General features: G+C 47.0%; 1 protein-coding gene across 1 annotated transcript; it reads left to right on the top strand.

Annotated features, from left to right (window-relative positions):
* The first annotated feature begins 1,463 nt into the window (after positions 1-1,463).
* rtn4r (reticulon 4 receptor) lies at positions 1,464-7,178 on the top strand. Its single transcript, XM_072588053.1, has 2 exons — positions 1,464-2,042; positions 5,109-7,178. The coding sequence occupies exons 1-2, from the start codon at positions 2,033-2,035 to the stop codon at positions 6,542-6,544; spliced, it is 1,446 nt and encodes a 481-aa protein (XP_072444154.1). The 5' UTR covers positions 1,464-2,032; the 3' UTR covers positions 6,545-7,178.
* Positions 7,179-13,562: the final 6,384 nt, after the last annotated feature.

Genomic DNA, 13,562 nt, shown 5'->3' on the forward strand with positions numbered 1-13,562 from the left:
CCCCATCCCTTGATCCCTTTAACAACAAGAGATAAATCTAACATTTTCTTAAAAACAAAATATTTTGGCCTCAATCACTTTCTGTGATAGTGAATTCCACAGGCTTACCACTCTCTGACTGAAGAAATTTCTCCTCATCTCACCCTTATCCTTAAATTATGACCCCTAGTTCTTGGGAACATCCACCTGCCTCCAACCAGTCCAGTCCTGTTAGAATTTTACAGGTTTCTATGAAATGCCACCTCATTCTCCTAAATGTCAGTGAATATAGTCCCAATTGACTTAATCTCTTCTCATAAATCAGTCCTGACATTCTACAAAGCCATTTGGTCAACATTTGCTATATTTCCTCTACAGCAAGAATTTCCTTCCTCAGATAAGAAGGCAGAAACTGCACACAATATTCCAGATATGGTCTCACCAATTCCATCTGAAACTTTCTGGAGTTTGAACTCTCTTGGTTCGATATCACTGAGCCACTACTGGGTGTGCTCTGCTGGTGGAACTAGACATAGGTGGGAATGTTGATGTGAAAGTTTGGGACTAGAGTTAGAAATCTGGTTAGCTGGTAGACTGGAGCTTGGGTAGTCTGTGAGATAGAGCTCCCAGCTTTGACACCAGCCCCCAGATGTTAGGAAGGAAGATTTGAAAAAGTTGGCTGGGTTGGGAGAGCTCTCATTTAACATACACTGGCACCTAGATCAATGGGGCATCCACATTGTCTTGGGTCTCCAGTCACATGTCCAGCTAAGGATGGCAGATTCCCTTCTCTAAAAGAAAATAGCGAACCAGATGGCTTTGGCCATAGTTTTGCAAAATAAATAATTAATTAGCTGGTTTCCTCGGTGGTGATGGGAGTTTAACTCATTGCTGTCATGGGACATTCAGTTTCTGCAAAGTCAGGCTCCCATGGCCCTGCAATCAGTCTTCCCCTTGTCCATCTGGAGACATTCCCATGGAGATTGGAAAAGCCTTGTCCTATACCCTGTGCGGCCCCCCCGAAGTCTGTAGCTGAGCCAAGCTGGCCAGACGCTGGGGTGAACATGGTGGGAAATCTGGAACATGGTGGGCTCTGTGTGTGTGTGTGTGTGTGGGGGGGGGGGGGGTTGCCCCTCTGGAGCTGTCCTCCTGCTTCCTCGTCATTCCCTCTCCATCCAGGACTGCCCACTGCCGCCTGCCCCAGCTTCCCAATCAGAGGCGGGGTTGGGGCACCTCTGATTCCTAACCAATGCGAGGGGGGCACACCCCAGCATTGCCGACCCTGAATTCCTAAACAGCTCCCCCTCCCCACCCACACGTGTAGCCTCTGATCCGTGTTTCTGATGTGTGAAAGTGCAAGTGCATTTGGAATTAGACCCAGCCTAGTTACCACTCACTGCACTGGCCTCTGTCCTTTTGTCCACCTTGAGAACTCCCCACATGGACGGCTTTCTGCTCCCTCCTGGCTCAGGCTCCTGTTTAATCATTGGGCATATCTGCTCCTGTTGGAGTGGTGCATCCTCTCTCCCTCCCTCTCTCTCTCTCTCTGTCTCACTTTGACAAGCTGCTGATGACAGATTCTCTGCACGTCGGACCACGTGAACCCGCCCTAGCAGCTCCATAAAACATTCATTCTGTTTCTGCACCGTGAGCCTGCAATCGGTGGCGCTCGGACCTGACAGCGGGTCAGTCTCCTCTCTCTCTCTCTCTCTCTCCCTGTGTGTGTCTCTCTCTGTCTCTAACTCCAGCAGCTCCAGCACCAGGGGGACAGAAGACATCCTTCCGCATTTACTGTCCACCTCCCCAACTCCCGGCGGCTCTAATGGATCGGACTTTGCTGACTTCTGGGGCTCTTTGATGCCCACACCAGGCCTGTGGATGTGGATCTGCTCCCCTCTGTGTTTCGCTCCGGAGCGATGCTGACTGCGCCGGGGGACCGTCCTGTGCAAACCGCCCGCACGCCTCAGACTTAACTGCAGCTCCAGCCGCCCCATCCCACAGCCTGGTTCCTCCTGGAAAGCGGTCCCGCCGCTCGGCGATCACGGACAAGGCGATGGCCGAAGGTAAGGGAAGGTTTCAAGGAAACCAAACTGGAACAACTTTCCTCTTCTGTCTTACCTGGGAGCGAGGGGGGACGAGGGCAGGGAGCGGTTAACAGCAACTTCAGGCAGGAAAACTGCCTTTAATAAGCTCAGGGGAGGGGGAGCTGAGGGGAAATTGCAGCATTTTAGATTGTGTCGAGATTCAGACTGAATTGCTTGTCCACCGGGAATTTACCGATTAAAGCAGGGGCGCAGAACACGAAACGGTGGGAAATGTTCCACACTTTGTGACCAGTGTCAATGAGGAAGGAGCTGGTTTAATGTCAGAGTGCTCTTCAACCGGACCGGCTGTCTCTAGTTAATAGTGGCTCTGACTGAACCGCGTATCCAGAACGATCGACATCTCTCTCCCCTCCTCCCCCATCCCTCTATTCCCTCCCTCCCCACGCCGGGGGCTAGATAAATTCCCAGAAAAAAGTTGGAACGGTGTTTTCATAACCCAAAACTACTGACACCGGCTAATCTCTCAGAGGGTAGAGGGATGAGAGTGGGGAAGGCTGGGGGTGTAGGATTTGCAATCTTTGGTCAGGAGAGGTGACCAGGGTTCCCTTTAATGAACACTGGGAGACAGACCGTAGGATTATGGTGGTTCGGGAGAATTGTTCAGGCATTGCAGCAGTGAATGTGACAGGACAGTCTCTCTACTTAACAACCCGGAGCCGGTATCTCTCCCTCTCTCTCTCTCTCTCTCTCTCTCACACACACACACACACACACACAGGTGCTCAGGTGCTGCAGTACCTGAACGATTCCCACCTCTGCCCCAGCCCCTATAGAACCCGGTCTTAGACAGAAACGTCCTGTGAGCTATACAATGGCGAGTTTTCCTGGTTTCCGATAGGTTCGAGTGTGTGGAGGTGAGGTGCAAATGTTTGCCAGGATCAGGTCTAAGTGAGGCAGTGAGGGGCGAGGGAGATCAAAATCTGGACAGGAGGGTGGGGATGAGTGTTGGGGGTTTTCCTGATAGAAGGATTCAGACAGAGGTACAGAGAGGAATTGAAATTCTTTTGAGATAGGCACTCAGAAAGAGCAAGATACACGAAGCGATAAAAAGATAGACAGAGCTACGCATAAATACAGATAGACTGGAAAGTAACAGAATAAATTAGACAGAAACTAGAATAAAGACGCACAGAGACTTGAAGGAAGCGACAGATATATGGATACAGAGGATAGTAGGCGGTCGGATAGATAAAGCAAATTGATTGATTGAAAGCGGGGCGAATAAAGATATAACAGTGAGAGGGTACAGGTGGAGAACGGACTGAAATTGAACAGGAGGGACAGATGCATAGAAATGAGAGATGTGCGTGCGTTTACCATTAAGTGATAAAAGTATAGGTTAGTATAGAGAGGGATCAAGATCGATGAGCACAATGTCGCGGATGTTGGAAGTCTGGAGTAAAATAAAGATCCAGACAATTAGCGGTACAGAGACTGGATGAGAACAGGAATACAGATAAAGATCTAGGGAGAGGAAGAGAAAGATGGGATTGCTAAAGGGATAAAGACTGCAGGAACGGGGTAAGTATAAGTAGTCGGACACAGAGATGTGTATAGAACCATAATTGACTGTGCTATAAGGAAGCGGACCGCAGGAATTGGTGAATTGTTAGAGCCGACAGCCATTGAGTAGAAAGTGGGAAAGTGAAACACAAAGTGATTCCCCAGGAATTGTCTTGAGATGTATGGCCAGGAAGAGTGTCCTGTTTCACTAATGGCTCACTGTTCTGGCAAAGGGAGGGGTCACCTTGGATGTCTCCACGTGTCGGAGTTTAACTTGTAACTGCTCCGTCGTTCTCCCACCGCACAGCGGGAGCGTGACTGTAGCTTTCTGTCAGTCAGTCCCCAACCTTAAACTGACAGCAAATGGTGACGGGGAAACGGCAATGGTGTGGATATACCTCCCCCACCCCCCCCCCCCCGACACACACACACACACACACTCACAAACACACACACAGCCCACCCCCCCCACACACAAACACACACACACTCACAAACACACACACAGCCCAACCCCCCCCACACACAAACTCACACACACACTCACAAACACACACACAGCCCACCCCCCACACACAAACTCACACACGCACACTCACAAACACACACACACACACTCACAAACACACACACAGCCCACCCCCACACAGAAACTCACACACGCACACTCACAAACACACACACACACAGCCCCCCACACAAACTCACACATACACACTCACACACACACAGCCCCCCACACAAACTCACACATACACACACACACAGCCCCCCACACAAACTCACACATACACACACACACAGCCCCACCCCCACACAAACTCACACACACACACTCACAAACACTGACACACACAGAGACACACACACAGCCCCCACCCCCCACCCCCCACACACAACCCCCCACACACATATTCACTCACACGCACTCACTTACACACACTTACACTTACTCACTCACACACACACTTGCATTGTCTTCACTGACAAAACATTCACTTTATACCTGGAATAAATTGAACTCCGGGCGGCTTTTGAAATGACCCTCGCTAAATTGAGACAATGACAGTGTGCGGGAAAGGGGGCGCTCCATTCCCACACCTGAGCACAATAGGTTTTCCATCCTGCTCTGGCCATTCCATAGATGCAGACAGTATCTGTGTCTGTGTGTGTGTGTGTGTGTGTGTTGGGGGTGGGGTGAGGGTGGAGTATGTGTGTGTGGTTGGGGTTTGGCGTGAGTATATCTTGGTAGAGAGGGAGGCAATCAGCCTGGCGTGTAGGCGGCCTGCAGTATGAGAGTGTGGGTGCTGTAACACGCTGATGAGCAAGGGCTGTTGGTGATAGCAGGGGAGAGGAGCTGAGTTATTCACGGCTGTCATTAATAGAAGTGCAGCTGGACTGAGAAGCTGCCCACAGACACTCGGGTTTGTGCAGTGAGGACAGTGTGTGGCTCCACTCAATCTCAAGCAGTTAGCCATCACCGGCCATAATGACTATGCTATTATTCTCCTTGGTCTGCAGGAAACCGGCTCCTTTTTCTCGCACTCTGCCTGCAGTATCTCCCTAAAGCCGAGGCCTGTCCCAACGACTGTACCTGTTACAGCGAGCCCATGACTGTCAGCTGTCAACAGCAGGGTTTCAAATCGATTCCTGACGGGATCCCGCTCAGGAGCCAACGGATCTTTCTGCAGAACAACAAGATCCCCTCGGTGAGCTCCACCAGCTTCAGCTCCCGGCAGAACCTGACAGTGCTGTGGCTGCACTCCAACAACATCAGTGTCATCCAGGCCGGGGCGTTCGAGGGCCTGCAGCGCCTGGAGGAACTGGACATCGGGGAGAACATTAACCTCCGCTCTCTGACTCCCAGCTCGTTCCACGGTTTGGTGCGCCTTCACACCCTGCACCTTCACCGATGCGGCCTCTCGCAGCTGCCCACGGGCATCTTCAGAGGGCTGGTCTCCTTGCAGTACCTGTACCTGCAGGAGAACGTGCTGGAGAGGCTGGAAGATGACCTCTTCGTGGACTTGGGCAACCTCACCTCTTTGTTCTTGCACGGCAACAGGATCCAGAGTCTGTCGGAAAACGTGTTCAGGGGCTTGCGGAGTTTGGATAAGCTGTTACTGCATCAGAACCGCATTGGCTTGGTGCACAGGAGGGCTTTTCATGATCTAGGCAAACTTGGCTTGTTGTACCTCTTCAATAACAACATCACCGTGCTGAGTGGGCAGACCATGGACCCTCTGATCTCCCTGCAGTACCTCCGGCTCAACGGTAACCAGTGGGTCTGTGACTGCCGGGCTAAGTCTCTGTGGGAATGGTTCCGGCGTTTCCGGGGCTCCAGTTCAGTCTTGGAGTGCCATGTCCCGCCGCGGCTGTTCCACAGCGACCTGAAAACGCTGGATCACCGCGACTTGGAGACCTGCTTGGACTCCTCTCACCAGATCCGCACCAGTATTTTCAGCACCAGGACCCGAGCGGGTAAACTGCCGACGGTGGAGACACCGAGGTCCGGCTCGCGTGATGGGGCCATCAAGTGCTGCCAACCGGACAGCGAGCAGTCCTCCCTCATTTACACCAAAGCCAAACCGGCCCCTTCATCGTACAACAGCAGAGGATCCACCACCAACTCGCTCAAGGACAAAGAGAACATCTCCAAGAACAGGTACACCGAGAACGACCTGACCAAAAACGGGACCTATAAAACTGGCTTGAGCGACGCACCCATGGGGACTTTCTCTGCCAAACTGGACCAGTCCCTAGACATGCTCAGCCCGGAACTATTAAACAACCTGGAGGACTCCACGTCGCCCACAACGAAAAAGAAACGGAAGTGTTACAAAAAGCCGAAAACGGACTCATCCCCGTGCCGCCTCAATAACGGCTCCAACAGAAAGCACTTGTGCAAGACAGCATTGGCCAGCGCGTACATCCTGCTGTTCTTATTGCACCCTTGGTGAAAGGGAGGGGGGACAGTGAGCACTTTCACTGACCTCCACAGACATTTGCAAGAGAAACTATTATTAAAAAGTGCAGAAAGCTTTGATCGTTCGAAACGAAAGTAACTTGGATGCCTTTATTAAAATAAAATGTAAACCCAGAGTTGTGTATATACCTGTATGTGCTCAATCATTAAAATAAGGGATTCGACCTTTCAAAGCCCATCGAGATTCAAGCTTTGGCAAGAAAAAGGACTGAAAACGACAAAACAAAAATGTTTCAAGTTTAATTTACTGATGGAACATCGAGTCAGTTTTACGATGCAGGGACAGTCTTTAACAAAAACGAAAGAGGCGGATCGATAACTAGGAATCCATGTTCGGGTATTTGCTATCTCCTTTGTTGAATTTTGACTTGAGGATGGTTTGATTTGATTTCCCGTGTGGAATGTGATTCATTGGGCTCCGCTGTTGTTTTATTCCCCTGCTCCTAACGTGCCGACTCTCCATCATTCTCACTCCCGCTGCATTTGTTCCAGAATGCTGTCAAACGCAGACAAAAACACCCCAACAAAATCGTGGAGCCGTTCGATTTTATTTGTGTAAAAGGTTGAAATATATTCAAACAGAATTAAAAAGCGATTTTTTTAATATATCCTTTTCGTCTAAGACTCTATGGGATCGAACGAATGTTTAATTGCCCTGGTTTTGGAAGGTACTCAGTTACCTTTTCAAAGTTACAGATTTACTTATTCAGTTTGGAGCGTGGAGATCAAAGCCATATCGAAAACACCAAGGTAGAGGTGAGAGGGGTGTTTCAGAGTGTAGGGAGTTTAATGTTACTCCACACGCTGCCGCTCAAGCAAAGCTTCGAGATGTTAGTTACTGGGAATGCATACTTGTCTTTATTTTTGTAAACTGGTCAATTTAAAACAAAACCCGGCATAGATAGATAGAATTACGGCATGGCTACAACCAGAACCTTGTGCCAATGATGAGAAGAAAGGAACTAATGTATTGGATAATATATTAGGCCCATCTAATTCCAAATCGCTGCACTCCCAAAGGGATCGGAAGGAAAGAACGCCCTTCCAGAATGGATTTTCTCGACGCAGCACCCGCCATTTACCCCCTCCACATACACCGCATATGTTTTCAACAGCTTTCTGACCCTGTTTATTGGCCTTCAGTTTGTATAGCCACCGTTAACCGGGTCTCGAGGGATGAACATGGATGAAGCGGATCTGGTTTAGAGCCATCAATGAACAGTGTAGCGAACCGGCAGAAAACCAGGCCATTCGGCCCACCTGCTGCGTGCCCTTATGTATGTCCCAACGGGTCTCGTCGCCCCCACTGTTGATCGTGAGCGCATCAGTAAAACATCCAACCTCCTGACTCGTGTAGGTTAGCAATTTCGATCTTGTTCAATCTCCGCTGTCCCTGTAGAGGTTGCCTTGCATGCTGGGCTACAGACCCACGGGTGTGCAACACCCCCCTCTCCTCACCCCTCACAAAGTGACCTGTCAGTATGTGTGGATATATGTACGTAAGTACTGTATGTATATACTGTAAGTACTATGTATGTACTGTATGTATATGTACAGAATGTATGTACTGTGTGTATATGCTGTATGTATAGAATGTATGTACTGTGTATATATTGTATATATGTACAAAATGTATGTACTGTGTATATATATGTACGTACAGAGTGTACGTACTGTGTATATACTGCATGTATGTATGTGTATGTACAGAATGTATGTAGTGTGTATATATACTGTATGTATGTACATGTATGTACAGAATGTATGTACTGTGCATATAAACTGGATGTACGTGTGTAAGTGTGTACTGTGGTATGGATGGAGCGTTTTGTTAGAATGACTAAAGCTTGGGATAGGAGGCCGCAACTGATCCTGACCCTGCTCCAAGCTGAATGTTCAAACAGGAACCACTGGATGGTTTCTCCCTCTGACTGGGGGGGGGGGGGGCAGGTAACCCCGGACACATAGGGAAGGGGTGCGGTGGTAATTGAATTTGGGGCAGTACCTGTCGGTCAAACTGAAATATTTATCCGTTCAACCGGTAGGGGCAGAACTTTAGCTGAAACTCAACGATTCTTTTTTAAATCCCCTGTTAGTGTTAAACACCACGATATTCTGCCTCAAAAAGCCTCCAGTCCAGAGATTTTTTTTTAAAATTTGCTCTCTGGCTTTCTCAGCCCATCCGATGTAAAAGTGATGAGCAAAGTGGGAGCAATTCACTGCTCAGCATAGTGCTGGAAGCAAATGGGGGAACGACAGGGTCTAGCTGGAGTCTGGGCTGCAGAGGGGCGGCCTGGCGAAGGGCGTGCCGTTGTGCTGCAAGTCCCCACCAACCCAGGACCCATGCGCTCATTCGGTGCAGGGGCAACACTGCTCAGACTGTTTCTGACAGGATGCATGCACGGATTGAGGTGAACAAAAAGAAACAGCAGCAAATCGGAAACCAATGCTATTCAATTTCAACAGAAAAACTTCAAAAGGATCATCCGCATTGCCAAGTTAAAGAAAATAGAGCGAGAGGAGAAACGAAAATCTAATAAGATTGCCAGGGGCTATTTCCATCCGAATTTCACTTTCTTTAATCTTTTTTTTGCTCAAAATTAATTAAACATTAATGGAAGTCAAAGCTTCAGAAGTAGTGCTGTGTAAAATCTCTGACAAATGAGGACTGGGTACATCTCTCTGTACCTTAACATTTATTGAGTGGCCCGGATTAGATTTCTGTCAGTCAGTCTCCAGTGATTGCATTCCCATTGCTTTGACCTTTCTCCGTGTTGAGAAATATTTCATCTTCTCGTGCCTTCAGAATCCCTGCAATGAAGGCGTCAGTCCACTGGGGAACGGGGGAGTTCATTGACCGCGTCCGAACATTGTGCAGAGTCAAAGCGGTTCCACGACCCTGTCCGTGCCATTCAATGCATCACGTCCAAATTCGTTGAGTCATGTGCTGACAATGCCAGAAGCACGGAAACAAATGCCGTATGTTGGATTGGGTTGGAGAGAATACCCAGTGGAAGTTGCCTCTCCGTGGGAGGAGCGAGTTACAGATTTGAGATGAATTGAGGATTGGGTGCAGTATCGGAGTTTAACAATCCTCAGACAGCAGCTCGCTCCGTGGGCTGAGCAGAAACAAGGCAGCTTCTTGTCAATAATATCTACATTAATAAAATATTGATGTGGGTAGGGTTTATCCCAGTAGAATGACGTCTTTGATTCTCCCATTCGGTTGGTAAATGGTAAAATCCCGTCGCAAATTGTAAAAACAAAACCAAGAGGAGTCAGTTCACAGCAACGTTGTCCGATTGACAAAACTTTGAAGAAGCTTCTCGCTACAGCGGCGGCACTTTCATGTTTCCTGTAAGGACCAGGTCATTAAATCCCAGGAGCGCCCGTCAGCACTGCCGAGGTATCTTGTCTGGAAAAGGTTGCCAGAACGCCAGGGACCACAGGCGAGGTCAGCCAGGCAGTGAGTGCAACGCTCCTCGTTTACTCTGTCTGAAGGAGCATCTGTCTCACTCAGTCCCTGGGGGCTTCTGAAATGATGGTCAGCGGCAGACTGCTGTTCTCCAGGAAAACAATGTTGCAACATTGAGAGGGTTTTAATCCTGTTCAAAACCTCATTAACGTATTGTTGTTGAACAATGGGTCCACCTACCAGGTTAAACCCTTGCGGGTTCGAACAGTCCCTTATCCAACTTGCAGGAAGCAGTGATCTGGTTCTTTTTCTTTGTGTTTGTGTTGGTTTGAGAAGCACAGCGAACTTATGATGTAGGCCACGGATCCGCACTCATTAGCGGAATTGACAGCTGGGGGAGGGAAGAGGGCGATCCCAGAGCTTCTGTTTTGAGTTCAGCAGGAGAAACTATTTTAAATAAATAAAGTAACATATATTTGCATTGTTTCGGCTTTCTTTCAGGTGAACGATTGTGTGTTACCGGACTTTAACACAGAAGGAAAACGACCTTACTGGTTTCCTGACAGTTTTTAATGAGTTCCAACTGATCAACAGCTGAAATTTGTGTTCTGGTTTTAACTGCATTTCAATCCAAATTCGCAGTTTTAGATTGACTTTTCTTAATTGGATAAATACAGCCTTTCAGATTACTTAAATTCAAAATGACTACCAAATTCAAGCCAGCACGAGTTGTATAAATCACTTTAACTTTCCGGCATTTTGCTGCAGTGCAGTCGTTTCCAGTGTCTGATGCCGTGACCCAACCCCAATCTCAGCAGGTGACAATGCTGGTGAGCAAAATAGGCTGCTCAAAGAATGTGGAGCTGGAGTACAACTTATTTCACACGAGGTAACTGCAGATGTTGGCATTTAAGCAGACAGAGCAGAGAACAAATTCTCATCCGACTGGAATACCCAGGACAGAAGGAGCCACATGTATTCACTCCATTCTCTAAAGCCCAAAATGATAGTGGTCCCAAGTACTTATCCAACAGAATACTCCCAAAGCAATACAGCTCACTTGTATTCATCTTGCGATATTCCCACAGATATACGAGCATAGAACATGGAAGACAAGAAAAAAACTTAGGGCCAACTAACTTGCCTTCTACCATACTGTGAGTCACATGGTACAACAATATAATTAAAATTAGTCTTTATGTAGCATTGCTCATAATCACTTGAAATCTCAAAATGCTTTGCAATTAATGAAGTGCTTTTGAAGTGGAGTCATTGTTGAACCGTAGGAACTGAGGCAGCCAGTTTACACAGAACAAAACTCCCACAGACAGTAAAACAATTATCACCAGAATAACGGAAGATGATAATACTGATGGTGCCGGAGGTCTGAAATATAGCCAGAAAGTGATGAAAATACTTTGCAGGTATGGCAACATCTGTTCATGCTATAGGTCGATGATTTTTCATCATAACTCAGAATAATAATGGAGTTGCTTATCCAAGCTGGAATATAATATTCCAATTAATGCGAACCTCATTTGCCTATCTTGCTGTATAATCCCTAGACAGATAGGATCAGACAAACTAGATGTTTTTTTTTCATATAGATAATAAAGTACCTCTCTGAACACACTGTCAGATTATAATTTTTCTTACTGTAGAAATGGTCCCAACAAATCCTGTTTATAATACCTACTTCCTGTAGACGCTATCTTGCAATAGTCCAACAGTAATATCCTCTCTTTGTACACATTACCCGAGAGTCTCTGATTATAAAATCCTGTCCGTAAACGTACTGTCCTGGGATTATCCGATTATAATAAACTCTCCCTGTAAACACTGTCCCAGGGTTAGACAGATTATAATTTTCTCTCACTGTCCAAACAATCCTGACAAATACTGATTACAAAATCCTCTCTTCGTACACACTGTCCTTGGAGTATTTGATTATAAAATCATGTCTTTGTATGCACTGTCCTCAGACGGTCTTATTATAATATCTCCTTTCTGTACACACTGTCCACGAATGGGCCAAGCATATTATTCATTCCCTGAACAGAATAGTCCTAGGACATCAGATTATAATCATGTCTCTCTGTATTCACAGTCCAGAGTTTGTCTGATGAAAATATACTATGCCTCTACACTCTGCCCAAACACCAATATCTTTTCTCGATAGACTGTCCTGGGTTTGGTTATAATATCACCTGCTTGCATTTACGGAGATAGAATCATAGAGCCAAACATAATCCCAAACTAAACTAGTCCCATCTGCCTGTTCCTGGCCCATATCCCTCCAAACCATTCCTATTGCTGTACCTATCCAAATGTCTTTCAAGTATTATAATTGTACCCTCAACCAACTGGGACATTCTGGTGATACTATCCTCTGCTTGTAGGTTTGCTCGCTGAGCTGGAGGTTCATTTCCAGACGTTTCATCACCGTACAAGATAACATCTTCAATGGGCCTCCAGGCGAAGCACTGCCAATTATTCCCTGCTTTCTATTTATATGTTTGGGTTTCTTTGGGTTGGTAATGTCATTTCCTATGGTGATGTCATTTCCTGTTCTTTTTCTCAGGGGGTGGTAGATGGGGTCGAACTCAATGCATTTGTTGATAGAGTTCCGGTTGGAATGCCATGCTTCTAGGAATTCTCGTGCATGTCTCTATTTGGCTTGTCCTAGGATGGATGTGTTGTCCCAGTCAAAGTGGTGTCCTTCTTTATCTGTATGCAAGGATACTAGTGAAAGACGGTCATGTCTTTTTGTGCCTAGTTAGTGTTCATGTATCCTGGTGGCTAGTTTTCTGCCTGTTTGTCCAATGTAGTGTTTGTTACAGTCCTTGCATGGTATTTTGTAAATGACATTAGTTTTGCTTGTTGTCTGTATAGGGTCTTTCAAGTTCATTAGCTGCTGTTTTAGTGTGTTGGTGGGTTTGTGGGCTACCATGATGCCAAGGGGTCTGAGTAGTCTGCCAACAAAACTAATGTCATCCATCCTAGGACAAGCCACACAGAGACATGCACAAGAGTTCCTAGAAGCATGGCATTCTAACTGGAACTCTATCGACAAACATATCGAGTTAGACCCCATCTACCACCCCCTGAGAAAAAGAACCGGAAATGACATCACCACAGGAAATGACATCACCATCCCAAAGAAATCCAAACATATAAATGGAAAGCAGGAATCATCACCAGTGCTTTGCCCAGAGGCCCACTGAAGATGTTACTTAGTAGGGTAACGAAATGTCTGGAAATGAACCTTCAAACTCAGCAAGCAAACCTACATCCAGCACCTCAACCTGAGCTACAAATCTCCTGAAAACTTGCTGATACTATCCTCTCCCTGTAGACACTACCCCATGGACAGTATGATTATGGTATCCTCACTCTGTAGATATGGTCTTGGGGACAGTATGATTAGAATATCTTCTCGCTGTACACACTGTCCTGGGAAATCTTTTGATAACAGCCTTCCTCTGGAAACATTGTCCTGGGACAATCTGATCTTAATATTCGTGTTCTGCACATGGTCACAGAGTATCTAATTATAGTATCCCTCACTGTACACAAC

This window comes from Chiloscyllium punctatum, chromosome 17 (genome assembly GCF_047496795.1).
Source record: "Chiloscyllium punctatum isolate Juve2018m chromosome 17, sChiPun1.3, whole genome shotgun sequence".
NCBI lineage: Eukaryota > Metazoa > Chordata > Chondrichthyes > Orectolobiformes > Hemiscylliidae > Chiloscyllium > Chiloscyllium punctatum.